This window comes from Schistocerca cancellata, chromosome 9, assembly GCF_023864275.1.
Source record: "Schistocerca cancellata isolate TAMUIC-IGC-003103 chromosome 9, iqSchCanc2.1, whole genome shotgun sequence".
Lineage (NCBI taxonomy): Eukaryota > Metazoa > Arthropoda > Insecta > Orthoptera > Acrididae > Schistocerca > Schistocerca cancellata.
This window is the reverse complement of record NC_064634.1, coordinates 484916172-484939081: the sequence shown is the minus strand read 5'-3', so window position 1 is coordinate 484939081 and position 22910 is coordinate 484916172. Positions and strand designations below refer to the sequence as shown.

Genomic DNA, 22910 nt, shown 5'->3' with positions numbered 1-22910 from the left:
ATTAGCAAGGCAAAGAGTATGTGGTAGGCAAACAGAATAGCTAATTCACAGGATAAAATTAAAACCATATGGTCAGTTGTGAAGGAAGTGTCTGGTCAGTAGTAGGTCAACAATATAAAATCAGTTCACAGCAAAAATAAATCTGTTACTGACAAATCGGATATATGTACAGTATTTAACAATCATTTTCTGAGTATAGCTGGTGAATTAAATAAAAATTTAGTTTCTACAGGAAATAATATAACTATCTTGGCAGATGCCTTTCCAAGACTGATGTCTGAAATAGTCCTCTGTGATACAGACAAGAGGGAGATTGAGTCAGTAATTAAGTCACTGAAGACTAAGAAATCTCATGGTTATGATGGAGTGTCTAGCAAAATAATAAAGTACTGCGCTGCACATGTTAGCCCTGTATTTAGCCATATTTGTAATTTTTCCTTTAGGAATGGTCAGTTTCCTGAGTGATTAAAGTACTCAGTTGTAAAGCCGCTTTATAAAAAGGGAGAAACGGATAATGTAGATAATTTTAGACCTATTTCTATGCCATCAGTGTTTGCAAAAGTTATTGAAAAGGTTATGTATGTAAGGATAATTGATCATTTTATATCATACGATTTGATATCAAATGTACAGTTCGGCTTTAGATGTCGTTTAACAACAGAAAATACTATATTCTCTTTCCTCTGTGAGGTAATGGATGGGTAAAGCAAAAGGTTTCGAATGTTTGGCATATTTTTTGCTTTAACTAAGGCATTTGATTGTGTTAAACACAAAATATTCCATTACGGAATACAAGGATTAGCTCACAATTGGTTCACCTCTTACCTTAGCAACAGGCAGCAAAAGGTCATTATTCACAATGTTGATAATGGCTGCAATATGTGGTCTGAGTGGGGTGCTGTCAAGTGGGGGGTGCCCCAGCGATCAGTGTTGGGGCCACTCCTGTTTCTTATTTACATAAATGATATGCCCTCTAGTATTACAGGTAACTCTAAAATACTTCTGTTTCTGATGACACTAGCTTGGTAGTAAAAGATGTTGTGTGCAATATTGATTCGGTTTCAACTAGTGCAGTACATGACTTCAGTTCATGGCTTGAAGAAAACAAACTAACTCTAAATCACTGTGAGACTCAGTTTTTACAGTTTCTAACCAACAATTCAACAAAATCTGACGTTTTAATTTCACAGAACGGCCATATGACAAGTGAATCTGAACAGTTCAAATTTCTAGGTGTTCAGATAGATAGTAAGCTGTCATTTAAAGCCCACGTTCAGGATCGTGTTGAAAGACTTAATACTACCATTTTTACTATTCGAACGATATCAGAAGTGAGTGTTCGTTCAACACGATAATTAGTCTACTTTGCTTATTTTCATTCGCTATTGTCGTATGGTATTGTATTTTGGAGTAACTCTTCCCATTACAAAAGGATATTTTTGGCTCAGAAACGGGCGGCTTGGGCAATAAGTGGTGTGAGCTCACGAACCTCTTGTCGACCTCTATTATAATATTGCTGCGCGGTGTGGGATTGACGGAGGACATCGAAAGGGTGCAAAATAGGGGAGCTCGTTTTGTATTATCACGTAATAGGGCAGAGAGTGTGGCAGATATGATATGCGAGTTGGTATGGAAGTCATTAAAGCAAAGACATTTTTCGTCGCAGTGAGATCTATTTACGAAATTTCAGTCACGAACTTTCTCTTCCGAATGCGAAAATATCTTGTTGAGCCCAACCTACATAGGTAGAAATTATCATCAAAATAAAATAAATCAGAGCTCGAACAGAAAGGTTTAGGTGTTTGTTTTTCCTGCACGCTGTTCGGGAGTGGAATGGTAGAGAGATAGTATGATTGTGGTTCGATGAACCCTCTGCCAAGCACTTAAATGTGAATTGCAGAGTACTCATGTAGATGTAGACGTAGACCTCTGTTCTCGAGTCTGCGTATTTTGACATTGGCCTCTCAATACGTATATTTCTTATTGTCGTTTCTTGTTACCAATATTAGTTTATTCCCAAGAATAAGCAGCTTTCACTCGGTTAATACTCGGAAGAAATCAAACCTGCATTTGGATCGGACTTCCTTAACTCTTGTGCAAAAAGGTGTGCAGTATACTGTTGCATCCATTTACAATAAGCTGTCTCTCGAATTCAAGAATTTTAGCAGTAATCGACGCACTTTCAAATCGATACTGAAGAGTTGCCTCATGGGTCGCTCCGTCTATTCTGTCGATGAGTTCCTTGAAAAATTAAGCTGATTTTGATTGTATTGCTGATAGCGTTTACTTAAACTTATGGACTGACTTTTTACGGTTCATGAACATTTATTTTTATCTGTTATTATGTTGTAATTTCATGTACTGACACGTTCCATGACCTTGGAGATTTGCTCCTCAATTTGGTCCTACGGAACTTGACGAGTAAATGAAAATAAAAACACAGAAAGTACAACGAAAAGTTCTTAGGTGGTGTCCCGTGATGTGAGGCAGTGACTGGATGCCAGGTGACATGCACGAGTGGAAGTAGCAGGCCACTGGAGTGGGACAGAAAGAAGCTTTAGAAAACTGCGTATCGGAATTTCCGAATGGATACAAACAAACCGGTGACACAGTTGATCATGTGAACAGTGCGTGGTGCCCTCATGCTGGATGCAATTAACTTTTAGGCGTCTGCAGTGAACACAAAATGTCCGATTGGCGGAAAGGAATTGGGAAGGAGTAAAGTACCGGTATTTCAACGCATTTCATTGTTATGGCATTTACGACTGGCAGAGAAAGTTTCCACAAAGTAAGAGGAACGCCCCTATTGGTCAGAAAATCCGTCATGTGGAGCATGTAAGGACTCAGGTGGGGGACTGTTTTGCTACGAAAAAGACAAGACCGAATTTTGAGACACTCTCCTCTGAACTGGCGTCAAGTGCACAACAACGTGCATAATGCTCTGTATGATGCAGAGGAGAAATTTGTGTGATACAACTGTGAAGAAACGAACCAGCCTCCTAGTTAATTGTTCTTGCGCGAACTGAGAGGGCATTGTAATGTGCACACTGCTCCAGCCATTCGCGTGCATATCGCCATATTCCAAGACTAGGGATGGGTTCATGCTTTCAAGCCTCACGAGATATATAAGAGTGTTTATGCTGAAAAATCGGCAAAGGTTTTGAATAGCTATTATAGGAATTTCAAAAGGACAAGAGCAGCCATGCAGAACAAAGCTCATCGCAGCTAAGGTGAACACCGCCTGTACAGGCGTAATTTGTTGGTTCAACAGCTTGCGACCACTGTGAAATCGAGCAACCTTAGGTAATCTTTTGCTCAGCTTGTCACAGACCTAACCATCCCCCGTAGACTTGATTGTCATCGTAAATAGTACCCAACTTAGAACCGCAATCGGATGACTTATCGTAGTATTGGCCACCTTCATGACGTAGTTGTAAGAATAATGTTGTAAAGAAACTTCTAGTTAAATTTGCCCTTGTTGTGTTGAGTTATTTCACTTACTCATGACGAGATGCGTTATCTTGACAAATGTGGTAACATTGTCACGTTGCAAACTATGTAAATCCGTATATATCTGTGAAAAAATAAGCATTAAAACCCATTTGTTTACATCTTAAACACTGTTGTGCTCTGTCATAGAATAAGGTCCACTCCTCACCACAGTCATTTATTCTATAGACGTTAACACACTCAGTGTTTCTGCTGAACTCTGACGAAAGAGAAAGGGAGTGAAGTGCCAGAAGTGATAAGCTCTACCGTAAGTAAACACATTTATTATCTATGTCTTCATTTACACGGCTACTCTGCAAATCACACTTAAGTGACTGGCAGAGGATAAATCGAACCACCTTCACAACAACTCTCTATTATTCCAATCTCGAATAGCGCACGGAATAAACGTGTTAACGTCCCACCGGTTAGTGAGTGGTTAAAAATGGTTTAAATACCTGTGAATATCTTGCCTTCGGTGTCCCTCGACGTCTGCATACATCAGATAAAATATGCATATGCAATAAATACAGGATACCATAACGGATTACACTACAATGATGTCGGCCACAACTGAAGTAAAGTAAGTACATAGATTTATTCACTTCAAAAACTGTATCATATGAGCTCATGATTAATCTTCAGTGTATTAAGCCTCCTTGGTAGCACTACAGCTAACTGGTGGTTGCACACACTACACTGGCGATATTAAATAGTCCAGATGCAGTAATCTGATAGAAATGCGTGTGTGAGATCCATTTCATTGTTCAACACTAATACTCAACAAAGTACAAATATAAAGTCACATATCATTCTGCCTTTTGCAATACCATATTAAATCAAACTGTTTAATTCTCTGAAATTATCAGTCACTGCACAGTTCTAATATGATGTTTTAGACAATGTCCAACACACGAGTTGGTCTATTGCAAATTCAAACCTGAATAATGCACCAAGAACTTATCTCAGCTGTACACACAGATCTGTCCTCTAGTGAGTCCAACACTGATCTGCCCTAACAATACTCAACACCGAGTATTTATACTCTTCCTACAATGTACTACTAGTTATAATAATGCAAAACGTAATTTACAATATGAAATAGTTTAACAACATTATCAAACACTCTATAATATTCCCTGCTTTGCTAAAACAAGTTTAAGACATTTTATACACTGTTAAAAATCACATTAATATTGAAATTGCAGAAATAAGCATACTAACAATTCTGAACGATCAAGTATCTACATTTTGTTAATTAGGCATCAGATACAGATACAAATAATGTGAACGAAATATATTATTCATTTATCTAAACATTTTGCATGTATTAATTTCCTTAATCTGATTTTGATTGTTTATGGTGCAATAAGTATCGTCACTACTATTGTTTGGTTTTGCTGTTATTCTTCTAAAAGCCTTTTTCATATTATCTAAAAGCAATTGAATTTAACTATAGGTGGAGATATAAGAGTATTGATCTAGTAATACATAATGCAGTGGTGTTAACCATAAGCCTGGAATGTTACACACACACCCTCCCATAGCCAATCAATAAATTTATATGAAATGGAAATTGATGAATTTTTCTAGCCGGAAAGAAATAAAAATAGTAATTCATCATACTGATACTAAATCTGTACACTTTTTTCATATTTTTCTCCTTATTCCTAATTTGATCATGAGCTCTAAAATCTTATTTATAAAGATATGCTTTTTAAGTTTACATTTTCAAAAGAATTACAATTACCACTTTTACTTCAATACACATATCCTTTTTCCTAATGTTGAATACAATTAATAATGAAATTTTCAACACATCACCAATTCGGTGTCCGTCAACACTTCCGTTGACTTTCACTGATGTTCAGTCACAGGCAACTCCTGCTTTCCTTTAGGTTTCTATGGTCCTTTATCCACCCTCTATTTTCTGCAGTTCCTCTGCTCCTTTCATTCAATGTTGTGTCCCATGGAAACATAAATACATACAATCAGACACTATTTCATAACTTATTTCGTACTTGAACTTAAAACTACGAGAATATCACTACATTAGGCATTTAGATACATTCCTTGCATATACATAATAATAATTCACACTGCAAAATGAAAACTTCCTTCTTTTTTAGGAAAGTGAAAGCCCCTAAACCAAATGCTCCCACAAAACAGAACTAACACTCACAGAAACTTGCTACCACAAAGCTACACTTGATTCCTGTTACCTTCAAATTTATTACTAATTTCCTTAAATACTATTGTGCCCACAAAATCCTCAATTTCGCTCATCACTAGATAAAGCCAATTCATAATTATTTACTAAACAATTTTAGCTCCTCTTTGCTCACTCAGGTTCTTACTCTGCTTAAGTTGATACATTACTTAACTCTGGCTTCATCAGTTAGTTCACCATTTAAGTCACATCTTATTTCATATTCGCATTTTCACCAGAAGCTCACCACTAGATTTACCTTTTCTCTTGCCACAGATTACTTAATTGCTGCCTTCTCAAAATTATCACTGTTGCACTATCAATATATTCCTCATGAACGATTAAAATTGTCCTACTATACCTCACTACACAGAGTTGCTAAACATAAGCTTTAATACTCTTTCACCAAATTCCTCAATAACCTCAAACTTCTTAGACATCATAATAACACTCGAAGATTTCTTACTCATACTTCAACCTCAAAATTCATCAACATCAACATCATCATCATCATAACATCACACTTCACATAGATTGAACTTCATAATAAATCTCGTAGCTTCCACTCATCATTACACCACTCCATTTCACCTTAATACTCGATTATTCGTCTAATCATTGTACAATAATATACTGCAACACTACATCTACTTGGTCATAAATCCAACAAATATAACTTTCCAGAACCACTTTATTTTGTATTCCTCTTAATTCAGGACAAGCATCACTTTCAACTTCTTACAGTTAATACTCTTTATGCTGTTAAATACTCTGATGGCCAATATTCATCCATTTACTGCAGTTTCCACATCATTGCAATACAGTAGAAACCCTGAACTTACCCCTCTGATTCTCCAATTTCTTAGATATATTAAATGGCAAATTACAACAATTCAGTATGATAATAACACCCTTAAAAAGTATATTCTTAACCTAAAATATCCACAAATTCAGCCTAGTACATTAAAATATATTAATAAAGCAATTATATACTATTTTTCACAAGTTAACGTTCTTCACCATATTATTAATCACTGTCACTTTTGTCACAGTCCCAACACATCTTGTTGCAGTCATATTTAAACTTTAATACATTTTAGCATTGTAGAAGAGTTGCAGCCTCCAACAATCATAAAAACATAGTACAATAGCACTGATTTTTCATTACTTATAACACTATGCTAAGATAGAAGAAAACATGAACTCTAGAAATGGAAGTCAACACAGTATATCAGAAAAGAAGTATGACGAACATTTAGCTAAGGGAAGGCAACAATTCACCACATGGTGTTCATTTTCCTCTAACTGAGTGTCTCAGTCACCCTTTCATCAAAGTTCAGGTTCCCTAGTTTCCTGAAATACTTTTTGGTCTATCATTGACCTAATGTGCTGTATGGAAGTTACATATGGTTTTAAATCTACCATATTCTTAACTCCAACAATCTATCATACTTTGAGTACTCAAGCTCGTAGGCATTGTCATGTGCTATTCTTGATGCTTTAAATGGACCATGATAAACATGCAAGAATTTCCTTATTTCTTCGTTTAATTTACTAGATTTCTCTTTCACTTTTACTAAAACGAAGTCAATAATTTTAAAACTGATCAGTTTAATTCCCTTGTCATGTCTTTTCTTTCTTTCCTCTGTCTTTTTCTTCATCATGTCCTGAGCCTCTTTAATCTTTTCCTCCTGAGCAATTACAGCTATAATTGGGAAATCAACTTCATCCCTTATAATGTTACTTGGTTGTTCACCGAACATTAGTTCACACAGTGTTGATTCATCCCACAAATCGTTAACTATCTTTTCAAAATTTGGTAAATGATTTGGCCATGCTGTATGCTTTCTGCTACAGTACGTTCTACATAGCCTGTTTATTTCCTTCATCATCCTCTCGCTCATATTTCCTTGTGGAAAGTAAGTCGATATCTTTATATGATTAATCTTATGCATCCCCAAAAGTTGCACGAATCTCTGAGAAACAAACTGAGGACCACTGCCTGATAACAATGATGTTGGCTTCCCTACTTTATGAAAGTAATCACTTTCTAACTTACCCTCTATCGTTTTTGTATTAGCCCTTTTAATTGGATACTATTTGACATATTTTGAAAATGCATCTAGTACAACAAATTTATGCTTACAACCACTTGTTGAAGTGGGTGGGGACCTAGGTGGTGGTTGCAGGCTAGGTAATGAGGATATACTGATAACACTGTGTGCATAGGACCTTTTGGTGATGTGGTGGTCGGTTTCAACCTCTGGCATTTATCACTACAGGTCAATCTTTCTCTAAGCCTTATCCACATATTACTGAAATGTACTGTTCCCTGTAACTTAGCTACTATTTTTCTCATCACACAATGCCCATAGCTTTCGTGCAGAAAATCAGTTAAGGTGCCAACATGCTTCTCTGGAAAACAGAGTTTCTACTCTTCTTTATCTAAAGTCTTCCATCTGAATAACGCCCCCTTATGAATAGTATAATATTCCTTCACCTTTGGTTTAGTACAAGAATTGCACAATTGGTTTATTAGTCTCAAATGTTTTGTTCTCTCCTCATTTCTTGACAGACTTTTCTAACTACCTTTTCATCTTTCAACCTTTGAAAGTAATACAATTTAAGTCGACCTTCAGAATTCTCATCATTGTTACTGCCTGTGTTACCTATCGGCATTCTTGATAGGGCATCTACAACTACATTGTCCTTTCCTTTTGTGTATTTTATTTCTAATTCAAACTGCTGAAGTTACAAAGCCCACCTGGTTAACTGTGGATGTCTTAATCTACACTGCTGCAAAAAACTCAAAACTTTGTGGTCGGAGTGCACCACCGTTTTGTGGCCTAACAAGTAGCATTGAAATTTCCGAAACCCAAATCAAGTCCTCAAATTCAGAAATATAGTAGTTATTCTCATGAAGGTGTAATGTCCTACTTGCAAACTCTATTATTTTGTACAAAACCTCTTTCTCTGTATTGACTAGTCGAAAAATTGCTACCCCTAATCTGCTATAACTTGAATCAGTACTGATGCAAAATGATAAAGAAAAATTAGTATGAAATATCACTGTCCTATTCACTAGTTCTCTTTTTAGTTTCCTAAATGCTTCCAATTCCAAGGAACATTTTTCTTTAACAAATTGCTTAAACGTGGATGATGAAATGATTGGTCTGATACATACCTCCTATAAAATCCAAGCAACCCAAACATAGATTTTAAATCCTTTTTAGTCTTTGGCGCTGCGAAATCTTCTATAGCCCTTTACTTTGTTGATTCTGGCCTGATCCCATTTTCATTAATCACATGTCCTAAAAATACTATCTATTTCTTCACAAATTCAGACTTATTTAATTTCAAGTTCCTGCTCCGTTTAAATATTGTTTTCACCAATTCATCCAAGACTCTACAATGCTCAAACAAATCTGCATTAGCTATTAATACATCATCCATATACACTGTGATTTTGTTACTTAATTCCTCTCCTGAGAACTTATCAAGAGCCCTGATAAAATACAAACAGACAAATTCAACCCAAATGGCACAACACAATACTGGAAACTTTTACCCTCATGCAAAAATGCTGTACAAGGTCTAGACTCTTTTTTCAATTTAATATTCCAATACCCATACGTTACATCAAATGATGACAGGTATCTAGTACCATGAAATTTTTGTAGAATTTCTTCTATGTTTGCAGGCCAATCACTTTCTCTTAGTACTGTTTCACTTAATTTCCTCACATCTAAAACCAATCACACATCCACATTCTTCTTTTTCATCCGGACTCAACCATTGTTGTATCTACTGTTAGATCTTTCAATTATTCCTCACTTAACATCCTCTGAATTTCTCTCCTAACTGCTTCCTTTCTTGCAGATGGGATAGCATAGGGTTTGACAAGGAAAGGTTCATGTTCTTTAAAAGACAATTTGTATTCAAAGTCCTTTACTAAACCTGGCCTACCTGAAAATTCCTCTTTATTTTCCATTAACACCTGTCCCACCACCCCCTGTTGTTATTCGGTTATAGCTACAATACTGTTGCTTTCTGCTCTATCTCCCTTTGTATTTTCTCTCCTTCATCTAATCCATTTACATTATTATTGGACAGATATTTCAACAAACAACCTAAATCATTATTCTCTTCATCAATAATTTTCTCTATGAAACTCATCTCAAATCTATTCCCACCACATACAAAACTAAATATATATTCACATTCCATTTACACAAGAATTCTGTCCCTAGAATCATATCTAGGCTGAGTTCTGGTACCACCAGAAATCTACACTCAAGTAACTGATCACAAATTTCAACTGATGGAAACATTGCCTGCTTAATTGTCTTGGTCATTTTACCAATAGCACCAATTACCTTTACACAAGGTACATACATGACCACCAGTTGTTTATTGTCTCTAATTGAGTCAAAAAATACCTGAGATATTGCATTCAATTCACTTCCACTGTCCAACAAGCATTTTATGGGTGCACCTTGTCACTTTGCCATAACTATAGGATGCCAATTACTAACATTGTTATCTCTATGGACCTCTTCATATAGCAAATCCTCATTGATTTTTCTCCTGGAAAAACTATCATTTGCTTCACCAAAAACATCATCTGTTACAGTCAAGTGACATAGTGCATGTCCCCCTTCCTCAGTTACATCACATACAAAACATCTTCCTCATCACTCACTTCTTCAACCATTATCCTCTCTCTGCTAATTAGGTTATCTTTCTCATGGTGCACAAATTCAAACATTTCATCAACTTCACTAGTATCACAATTACTTGATGAATCACTATCCAAACCATCCGTGTTGTCACTATCCTCTCCTTCTAATGCATGGCTAACCAACTGTTCACTGTCTTCCTTTTCTGACCATAAGGCCAAACACTATAATGGGTTTCCACATTGTAACCTATTACAATTTATTTCATCATACTGATCAATACCTGAATGATCTATGCTCTCTGTGTTAGTTTCTATTACATCTGTTGGTTCCTGTTCTTTGGAAACCATTTCTACATTATATTTGCTACCCTAATATCTTCACTAGTCCTGTTGTCGTGGTCATAGCTGACACTGGTTTGAACTGTCTAAATCTTGGCCCTGCTGAATCTCTCTTCTTGTTCAGATCCCAACTAGAGCAGAAGTCAGTTTCAATTGTGGTGTCTCCCAATGTTATTCCTACCCCTCTGTTGTTTGATTTGTCATTCCTCTCTCTCCCTTGATCATCTGGTACTGCCTCACTCCAGGAATTTCTACAATTCCTATAACCATTATCGTTATTACACCCATTTTGCTCTGTAAAGCTCCTATAGTTGCTACCTCTTCTTTGCTCAATTTGCCCGCTATCATTTTGGAGATTCCTACTACTCCTGTAACTGTTTTCATTATTATAACCTCTATCTTCTATGGAATTCCTGTCTCTTCTCTGCTCATTCTGGAAATTCCTATTACTTCCTGACCAATGTCATAACTATAATTTCTCCCCTCTGCAGAATTTCTATTATTATGCTATTCTCTCTCCTTTCTGGAGTTCCTGTCCCTGTCAGCATGGGGTTCTCTATTGTGGTTATCCCTATTTCCATAACCCCACTTCCTTCCACTGCAACCTCTGCTCTCTCTATTCTTCCTACATAACCCAAAAATTTGCTAATATTATCTCTAGGAGCTGGAATAAGCTATTTTTTTATTTTACTTGGCAACTTATTTTCCAGTCCCATTATAACTGACTCACTAATAAGATCCAAATACTTCACTTTCCCAATCCACTTTTCACAAAAATCTGTAATCATTGCCTTCCTATCATCATATCTGCCTCCACCCCAGAAGTCATCCAACATACTTTGTTGCTCATCTTTAGAGCAATATTTGTCTAGAAAAGCTTGCCTGAACTCTTCCCACAAAGCACATTTTTCTGAAATCTCAGCTGCCCAACTATAAGACTCAGATTTCGTATACCCCCTTGCAAAAGACATTTTCTCTTGGTCATTCCAATTCTTTGGCAGATTATTAAATTCCCTAATAAAATCTAAGGGATGTACCTTACCATATATCTCAAAACTATTAAAACTCTTACAATTTACTAAATAAGTTACAATTATTAGCACTACAGTTTACACTCTGCACATTGTCTACCTTAGTTTCAAGTTCCAAGAATTGCTTACCTAGCTTTCCTGTCTTACTGTCAATAGTGGTCAAACACTTCCCTTGTAGGTTTTTTCCCTCTGATTCCCACTCTCTTTTAAAATCAGCTGCAGTAACTTGAATTTGAGATTCTACAGCCTTTCTGTTAACAGAAAAATTACTGTTAGCTTTCTTAATACAGAAATAAACAGCTTCTTCTACTTTCCCATCAGTAATCTACAACACAATTAATTCTAGTTATACAGTTGTTGTCTACTGTACTTATTATCGCTTCCAAATTACTAGCAACATTTTCAATTTTTGCATTTAAAGCCTTCACAGGGTCCTGCTGACATATTCGTAACCTAAGATCAGAACTTGATTACAACTTACTAATTTTGCTGTCAATAATACCACACATTTCACTTTTCAAACTACTCATGTTACTGTCAATATCACTCACGTTGCTAGCCAAACCACTGATTTTGTTGTCAATATCACTAGCCAAACCACTGATCTAACAGTCAATTTCACCCTTTAAACTATTTATGTCATTCTTAGTAAACGTATCCCTTGCCGAACTACTTATGTTACTGTTCACGGTACTAACTAGACCACTGACTTTGTTGTCAATGTTACTATTGATCAGACTAAACAGCGCTGTTAACATTTCATTATTCTTAAAACTTAACCTTACATCACTATGTTCATGTGAGACAACTTGTAGTCTGCCGCAACTTCACTATTTGGATTTAGATTAGTTTGTTCAATTTTCATATTACAGATATCAAAATTACGAGGTCATTGTGAAACAGCTCCTCTCTCTCCACTGTGAAACTTTGAATCCTCTAATTTTGCACCGCTATCGTCACCACTCCCTTTTCCAGACATTAATTTTTGTAAATAATTAATAACAGGTGTACTTTCATTTCTCTACCCATGATTCTATGTTAACAGAAGTCAACAATGTTTACACACAAAAATAATATTGAACACTATGTAGATACCTGTTTTAAGCAGTCAATCTGCCTTACTTATCCTTCAGATTACATCCACCATTTCCACCTTGGTTACATCCATGTCGTAAACAAATTGCATCTTGTTACTTCTGAAGTTCCAAAGTACCTGGTTGTAGAACTTCCAAAAGGCTGCGTCTTCTGAACCGACGTCGTCCTCTTCTTTCCCGTTGGCGAACTTTGTACTTGTTATTTTGAAGTAAACAGTTCCAAGAACTAAACGCACTTCTATATATTTCCGAATGTTAATTTCAATAAAAGTTCTTCACTTGACAGAGCACTACATGTGATACGTTGCACGCAAAATACAGCAATAAATGTCATGGCTTTCCTCAACATCCCACCGGTTAGTGAGTAGTTAAAAATGGTTTAAATACTTGTGAATATCTTGCCTTCGGTGTACCTTGACGACTGCATACATGAGCTAAGATATGATTGTGCAATAAATACAGGATACCGTAATGGATTTCACTACAATGATATAAGCCACAACTGAAGTAAAGTAAGTACATAGATTTATTCACTTCAAAACCTGTATCTTATGAGGCCATGATCAATCTTCGGTGTAATAAGCATCGGCCGGCCGCGGTGGTCTAGCGGTTCTAGGCGCGCAGTCCGGAACCGCGCGGCTGCTACGGTCACAGTTTCGAATCCTGCCTCGGGCATGGATGTGTGTGATGTCCTTAGGTTACTTAGGTTTAAGTAGTTCTAAGTTCTTGGGGACTGATGACCACAGATGTTAAGTCCCATAGTGCTCAGAGCCATTTTAACCATTTGTAATTAGCATCGTTTTACTATTACAGCTAACCGATGGTAGCACATATTACACTGGCGATGTAAAATAGTCCAAAAATTTGATAGAAATGAACATATTTGTTTGGAACCGTAGAAGTGCAGCATTCAGAATCAACTGACCACAAAATACTACTTCATCAGAAATTTTATTGCAACTGCTTGCCTATAACCTACAAATGGAGAAATAGTAACTGGGAAACATTTCCAGAAACTCAAATGGCAAAAATAATTAAGGCTCCAGCTCTGAGACATTCCATTAGCGATTTTTCACCTAGCAAAATCTCAATAAGTGGAAAACACAAAAGAAACTTGAAGTCTTAACCATTCAACAGTTATAGATAAAGTATTTTGAGGAAGCGATCATTTTCAACTTCTCTAAATTTTTGGAAATTCGTGGTTTGCACACAGCTTTATTGTCACTTTTCTAAACAACTAGCCTCGGTTAGAAACGGACCATAACAGGTATCATCATTCATTAGCTGCATGACAAATCACAGCTACTGTGAAGCACTTAGCCATGAACCAACACGTTAAATCTAAGAACAGTACTGGGGTGCAAACAGCACACAGGAAGTAATGTGGGGAAGCCCATTGTGCTGGGCCTGCACGGGATTGCCTTTTGCGACCGATACTGTTTAATATTTACTTGTGCAAGATACCACAGTTGTATCTAGTTCATATTCGACGACGATACAGTGCAGTATCAAGCAGACCATAATGCAATGAACTTGACTACGAATTCCCAAGGGATCATATACAGACTGAAAAACGATTAAAGCAACGGCAGGTTATAATAAATGTCATCAAAAGTTAAGCGGCTATTTATATGACAGTTAGACAGAATTTACCAGCAACTATGCAACTGTTCAGTGGAAACATTCCGTGAACCGCATCTGTCAAATATCATGGAGTTCACTTGGACAAAATCCTTTACCTTTGAGGAACACATAACCGAAACAGCGAATGAAGCAAAGAGTGAGTTAGCTGCCTCGTATCGTTTAATAAGTAGAACATCATCGATAGTGAAAGGAGTAATGCTGTGCGACTAGCCAATATGGAGACACGTTCTGGTCGAAACTATTACACTGTGAACAACTTTAACTGCTCAATGATTTGTTAGAATCACGACAATCTATGGTGCCCCATAAGTTAAAACTGTTTGAGAAGAGATTCGCTCCCTGTCGCAGAGCTTTTACACCAAACAACCTTACACGGCCAACACTCCGACTGGCCCCATTTGATATCTGTGATCAGTTGAAGTGTGAAGGCCGAAGGCGGTGCTCTGGCCACTTCAGTAATATACAAAGTCTGTTTGGGAAACTAAACTGTAACCATCTTTTCAGTCATTTATCCATGGATTTACGCAAGTCACATAGAATTCATTTATTTATATTTTTATTTTTTTTTAATTCGTGGGAAGCTCTTATGGGACCAAAACGCTGAGATCATAGGCCCCTAGGCTCACACACTACTAACTTCCGCAGTTTGAACATATTAAACACCGACAGTTGTTTGTTCCGCGTTGTAACAATAACGAATGTGAATTTCACACGGGTGCGTACGTGCAGCCCTAAGCAAGTCTCCGGAGGTGTTGTGTTGTTAAATGGGACATTGCCTAGGACAAGCGAAAGAGAAGAAACAAGGTGAATGCAGTACCTCTGTCGGGCCTGACACGTAAATAACCAATGCACCCTCAAAGATTATGCTGAAAATGACCACCACCAGCTTCAATACAAGCCTGCAGTCTGCCATGCAACGAATGCTGCACACGCTCTAGAATTTCAGTGGAAACTGCAGCGCAGGCAGCCGTAACATGCCGTTTCATATTACCTGTAATTGTCTGAAGATGTTGTGTAAGTTTACGTTTATTGTGATATCTTTTGCATACACAGTACACGAACTAACGGCATACTTCTACATTCACCATATACCATGGGAATGTCCGCTTTTTTCACATGTGCTATCTGCAAACCACGTCCTGCAACGTCCACTATCACACAATAAGTGACAGGAGCGTCGCAATACATTCACTGTGTACACATAACACAATGCAAAAGAATATAACATCGTCGCCTAGCATCCAAGCAATAGCATGGAACAAACAGCTGTCAATACGGTAACTCATAACCTAGTTGCACTAGCTTCCAGTAACAAACACCACTGACATTCACATTTATGCTACTTTTAGGAATTTGTTATCAACAGGCACTATCTCATGTAAAAAACTTCACTTTCGCCGACATTTCAAACTCTGTGTATTAGCACCAAACATACGCATTTGGCTACAATTCAGTTCTGTCGAAACCGCTATCGATACTGCCTCCCAGGTCCGAAATAATTGCAGCGCATGTGTTAGGCGATTCACCCTCTAGACCCCCTACCTAGTAGAGTTGTCTACATTTAACACAGGCTAATGCTCTGCTGCACTTGAAAACTCTAGTCAGTTGTAACCAGGACAGTTACTACCAACAGGAAACACTAGGTGGCCACCTTGAGCGACACAATTTTATGGGCTGCAAAGAGCGGAAAAAATTATTTTCGAATCAAACAGTGAAAAAGTTGACCAAATGAGGAGAAAAAATTAAGAAGATGAAAAATTAAAAGACAGCATTTTTTCAAGAGCGTACGGAACAGTTATTTAAGAAGTCCTTACTTACTTGACGAAAGCAAACACATTACATCTACATACCTCAAAACTGAAGCCCCGGTTACTGAATGCAAAACGGAAGCAAACTCTTTTTCACGTACGTCGAGCGCTAGAGAAGAGCTTGTGTGTTGGGTTGCCATCATGTTACGAGTTGATACCATAACCCCGCCCCTCCTCCGTCAGCCCCTCTATTAGTTTTTGTCTTTGCACGTCATTTGTCTTGCGTCAATTGAATTGAGGACTTTCCTCAGAAAATGAGGACATCCGGTCACGTTAGTTTAATCATTAAAAGTATAATAGGGGATTTACATTGTTGTGCTGTGTATGTTGATGGTGGTGGAGGGGAGGGATTGATTTTGGGGAGGCCTATGGTATTAAAAATGAGGGGGCGTTAATTTTCAATTCTTGCCTAGAATGGCAAAACATCTCGCAAAATCTGTTCTTGTAATACCATCACTTACACATTCTTCTTCATATTGTCATGTGTGAGTCTTTCTTGTTGTTTTCATTGAAAATGTTAAGCACGTATATTTATAATTTGTTGCAGTTATACGATTTTGTTTTCTGCAGCTGAGTGCAAAGCCCTTGGGTGGGAATCCAACAAAAGAAAAGGAAAGGAAAAAAAATGACGTGACGCGAAGATGTGACTTACGTTCGGCGATGGAGAAGCAGAGCTGTGCATCGTACGACAGGCTTCATGGCAGTGGCGCCAGTGCTCGCCGAATCGCCGACCTCTTGCGCTCATTAGCATTTCGAGCAGTTCCGGTTGCGTCACAAAAGCTACGTGTGTTACCTTGTCGATGCACTGACAAACACTCGTCACTGTACTTACGGCCAGTTTACTGTATACTTCAGTATGTAACATTCCAATCGATCCCTTCTTTTAGTCGACATAAGGCACAAACTTCTCCTTTCATGAACTCTGTACTGTATCTCTTCTTCAGAAGTTCGACCTGCCCTACTAAACTTCAAGATTCATCTCTTATAGCACGTTTCAAAAGCTCATATTCTGATCTAGTCTGAATTGCTTCTTGTCCACGCTTTACTTACGGGCAACGTAACGCGCCATACAAATAACTTCAAAAACTACTTCGTAACACTTAATTTTGTACTCGATGTGAACAATTTTCTCTTTTCTAAAACGCTTACCTTGCTGTTGTCAGTATGCATTTTATATATATTTTATATAGATGGGTAGATCACATAATTAATGATGAGGTACTGAATAGGATTGGGGAGAAGGGAAGTTTGTGGCACAACTTGACTAGAAGAAGGGATCGGTTGGTAGGACATGTTCTGAGGCATCAAGGGATCACCAATTTAGTATCGTTGATGGAGACCAAGAGATGAATACACTAAGCAGATTCAGAAGGATGTAGGTTGCAGTAGTTACTGGGAGATGAAGAAGCTCGCACAGGATAGAGTAGCATGGAGAGCTGCATGAAACCAATCTCAGGACTGAAGACAACAACAACAACAACATATTCTCTGTTTCGTCGATCATCAGTTATGTTGCTAACCAAACTAACGTAACCCCGGTATATTCCATTACCCTTGTTGCACCTCTGCTGTTATTCATCTTATAACCTGTTTTCAAGACACTACCCGTTTCGATCATCTGCTCTTCCAATTACTGTCTCTTACATAATTTCAGTTCCATCGGAAAATCTCAAAGTTCCAAATTTTATTCTTGCTTTCCAACACTGCCTGTTCAAAGTCCAGGTTGAATACTACCGGTGGTGGGCTACAGTCCAGTCCTTTCTCAGTTACTCCTTAACTTTCATTTTCTTCAACTCCTGTAGCTCCAGTCTGGGTTCTGAACAAGTCATAGAAAACTTTTCCCTTCCTAAGCTTTATCCCTGGTTCCTGCAGAATTTCATAGTTCGTGTTGCAGTAACCATTGTAAAAAAGTTCTCTAAATCTGCAGAGATTTAAATGTAGCTTTGCTTTTCTTCCGTATATCTTCTAAGCGTCTGTATGTGTCACGTTTTCTTACACTCCTCCGGAAAACTAAACAGAGGTCAAATCCTGCCTGTTTTTTCCATAGTTCTGTAGGCACTTCGTGTCTTTATTTTGTAACCATATGTTTCACCACGTCAGACTGGCTACTCGTTACATACACATTGCTTCCCAAATCTAATATTCTGTAAGTCGTTTGCCACTTACCGCCCCTCTATGGTCACGTAAACATTCATATACAAGATCAACATTAATAAAACCGAGAAACTGCAGGGATGGATTCCTGACCAAAATGGAGGAAAAAAGGTTCCATGAACATGTGCCCGAAGACGAACGTTGCTACAGTACATGGCTGTGACGAATGAAAGTTCCTCTGTCCACGTGCCGTGTATTCCTTGCGTGTTGCAGGTTGTGTGACTCATGCAGCGAACTGTAAGCAGCAGAATTGTCTGGTGTTCGTGTCGGAAACAAGCCAAGATGGTATCTGTGTCCGGCCAAGCAGATGGAAAGGGTCGAGAGGCAGCACGGTTATACCAAAATAAGTACCCTCACAACCACCAACCACTTCACACAACATTTGAAGCCCTTTTTGTTCGTTTTTGTAATCATGCGTCTCTTCAGACAGGCGAACGTGCAGGGAGGCTGCGGATTGTGCGTAAACCAGATGTGGAGGGCCGGGTTCCACAAGATATTGAGACGAACCCTAATACGAGCTCCAGGCAAATGGCCGGCCAACATGGTTCAAGTCAGAGTACGATTCTGCGAATGCCGCACGATAACCGCTACTATCCCTATTACTGCAAAGTGTGTAATAATTATCAGCAGCGGATTGCCCTCCACAGAAGGTGATGTGTTGGCAGAAGAGCCAACACCGTATAGCTAGAGGAGGCCGAAATGCACGCGTTAAAGCTCACGCAGGCTGGCGTGAGGTCTGGAAAATGACAAGGAACTATAGTAGCCAAAAATAGTACATAGCTTCTGGAATACTTAACTTTAATCCATAATTGTTGTACATCGCTCTTGATGATACATAAGTGCAATCTCAATATACACTGGTAATGGCGCCTTGCTAGGTCGTAGCAAGTGACGTAGCTGAAGGCTATGCTAAATATCGTCTCGGCAAATGAGAGCGTATTTGTCAGTGTAGCTTCGCTAGCAAAGTCGGCTGTACAACTGGGGCGAGTGCTAGGATCTGTCTCTAGACCTGCCGTGTGGCGGCGCTCGGTCTGCAATCACTGACAGTGGCGACACGCGGGTCCGACGTATACTAAAGGACCGCGGCCGATTTAAAGACTACCACCTAGCAAATGTGGTGTCTGGCGGTGACACCACAGAAGGACTTTTTATATCTTATTTTCACCTGACCATCACAATTATGAGATCTGTCATCAGTCGTCTTTACTGAAGAAGCAACTTTAACCAGAATCGTCAACATCAGTCTGTGTAATCGTAGTCTGTGGGCTACAGACAATGCTCGGCGAGTGACTGAGGCATCTCATCAGCATCGGTTCAGCATCAACTTGTAGGCAGGGTTTCTTGGTGGCCACATACTTGGACCAGTCTTTATTCCACAACGCCTCGACCGAGGAACGTAGCGGGACCTCATGTAAAATATCTGCCTAGGTTATGTGGTTCCTACATGACTTCCAACACCTCAATGACACCCTTCCTGGACACTGGATGGGTTGCGGGGGCCCTGTAGTATGGCCCGCTAGATCACTTGAATGGAATGCGATGGATTTTTACCTCTTGAGGCATCTGAACAGCGTTGTGTGTGCTGAACCAGTTCCTGATGTGCAGCACCTTCAATAGCAAATTCACGACACCTGTTACGCTATTCAGACAGAGGCTAGAACGTGCGAAAGAGTGCGGCAGTCCATGATGCAATGTGTGAACGCGTAGGTGCATCCCACGGAGGCCTCTTTGAACCTGTGTTGTGACTTGGATGGCATATAGCTCTGTACTGTGTTGCGGAACTACCTGTTATCGTTACACACGTACACCGGACATCTCCAGACACATATTCATAGTACCTTTTCTCCTCCATTTTCTGTCAGAGACTCGTCCCTCCAGTTTTTCGGTTCTCTTAATATTCATTGCATGTGACCAGGGACCAGTATGGACGCTGGATTTCAGTTCTCAAGAATTATTATTGCACCCTAACGGTACTGGAAACTTGACTGGGTTGTAGAGTTACTACTTGATTCGTAAAATTATGGTTAATGTTAATGAAGCCATTTTGGGTGAAGTGAGGTGTAGTGAATGTGAAATTTTAGACTGACCTGGACGAAATTTATTCCCTTTTTTAATCTAATTTAGTACTTATTTAAATAATATGTGTCTATTATTTTCGATTTTCAAGACAGTGGCTTGGGGAAAATTACCTAGTAGCCACATACTGCAGAATGCAACGGATAATGCAATATTTTTTTGAACCACTACAGAAGGCACCCTTTCAGGGCTTAATAGGGAGCATAGAACCATTACTTAATTTCATGGCCTAGCATTCAACTGTGGTACTGTCTTTCGCCTATTATTTATAAAGAAGGGAGGAAATTATCAGTCGAGCGTATAGGTTGATATTTATTCAGTACCGATGGCATTTCAGGAACTAGCCGTGTGTCTGTTGGAATATACATCATCATAACTGCTCTCTCTAGTCAGCATGATTCACTTCCGCCTTGTAATTATGGAAAGGGAGAGTAGAGCGCAGACATGGCTTCAGTGTAATTTTATGCAGGCATTATAATCCTACCGAAACCATGATTATTACAATCAAATACTGTAGGTCACGCGGAAGAAGTTCAGCAAAGTCACTACTAGCGAACTCCGTCAGGGCGGAAGAGTATTTGCCTAAATATTTCAATTTTCGTTAAAATGTACGCTGAAGAAGGGGTAGCAAGTGGTTGTAATGGATCTGGGAGATGTGTTATTTTCTACCAGATTTGTCGATACCAAATTGTAAATGTTTTCTTATATTTTTTTCAGAATATCTTTTTATTGTAATTTTCCTTATTTTATGTTAATTTCCTTATATTTTTGAGAGTGACAGCATATAGATTACTGTTAGTAAATGTGACGAAGAATATCAAAGAGACTGATTACAAGTGGAAGCTTGTGTGTTGTGTAAAATGTCTTTGACGCTGGAGTCGTCTTTGACTGTAGTCAGTCGGCAGTGAACTCGTGGTGTGTGTTGACGGTAGAACAGTGTGCAGGTCGCCGTCATAAATAATTTGCTAGTGAACAGGAAAAAATGAATTATGTTACTGCTGTTTCTATATAAACTTTAAGAAGAAACCACATTCGAAGAAATGGTATTTGAAGCACCAAAAATGAGGCAAATGCATTGAAACTGGTCATTTTTGCAGCCGACGAAACTGCATAGTGGAATCATACTTCCACTAGACAACTGAAGCCAAGACAAATATCGCCTTGTAAACATTTCACGGAAAAGGTAGTGTCACGAAATATGCCAAATTTAATAAAAAAATAGTGAGCATATTTCATGGTGCACTTAACTATGATCGCCAATTTTGGTTTAATATTGCTTTCAGAAACACCACGTTACTGAGCTGGGGAAAGAACATTTGGTATCAGACTGCGGAAAAATTTTGCAAGTCTTCATTCCATCAATGGGCATTAAAATCTGATCTTTCCTAGATACAAGAGTTTAAACCTGTTTTAACGTAAAGCACTTCATTATAGGCGAATAAAATAGTTATGGGAGGCACGATAAACATTAAATAACTATTACATCAGTACTATTCCACACACGTGGCAAAGTAGTGGTAGCCAACAGAAACGCAAAAGATAAGTACACACGAGATTATTCCTTCTCTACCTTACACTCACCCACTACCATATGTTTATTCACTCGACTACTATACATTTTCAAACCGAAACTGCAGTTTACAAATGTGGCGGTTGCTCCAATTGACCACATGGCGGAAAAGCAAATACACAAAGAAAACACGTGAAAAATAAATAAAAATCCCCTAAAATATTACTGTAAGAGAAAGACCAAATTGAAATACATTAAACGAATGAACTTCCGTTAAACACAGAGCACTAATACGATCGTGAGTTCAAGGCCAATGGTGTGTGGCCTGACCAAGGCACAAACGCAAAGTTCTTAGTGAAATTTGACTAAATTATGAAAATAAACTCCCTTATGGGGGTTTCGTGGCAATATCACACCTGATTTCAACATCCGGAACATAATAACGAGCAGATTTGAGACATTCTGATACCTTTGCTAACATGCTGCGTGTCCACGTCTGTCTTGCGCCGCTACCTAGGAACAAGTGGGCCTGCGAACACCTCGCCTATCCGTTGTTCGTTAAAAAGGCGGTGGAGGGGATTGTTCCCCAACCCGATAGAGCCAATACACGTGCCTTCGCGACCTCTCTCACCTGACTTGCACACTGTCTTTGCCAAACTTGCGCGCGTGTACGGGGTTGGTACTATCCTACTGCAGAACCACTCTACTCATGCAATGCCACGAACTCTCACTATAGCTTTCTGCTACTTCATATACAATCTCACTCATACAGTCCAAGCTCGCATAAGCGAAAGGATGCAGGGAAACGAGGTACACACGAAATAAAGAATTAATGAATAAATAAATAAACACAGCTCGGTCTATTCTCTCCTGCT

At 38.5% G+C, this 22910-nt stretch overlaps 1 protein-coding gene across 3 annotated transcripts in view; it reads right to left on the bottom strand.

Moving 5' to 3' along the window:
* The window catches only part of LOC126100485 (fatty acyl-CoA reductase 1-like), a 501954-nt gene extending 479375 nt beyond the window's left edge, over positions 1–22579 (bottom strand). For 2 of the 3 annotated variants that reach the window (XM_049911091.1, XM_049911089.1), the window contains exon 1: positions 16948–16983. In XM_049911091.1, coding sequence (XP_049767048.1) covers positions 16948–16977 — 30 coding nt within the window. In that variant the 5' untranslated portion in view covers positions 16978–16983. Of the gene's footprint in view, positions 1–16947; positions 16984–22504 lie in introns of those variants that run through there. The other variant, XM_049911090.1, reaches the window with a different exon arrangement.
* Between the last annotated feature and the right edge of the window lie 331 nt (positions 22580–22910).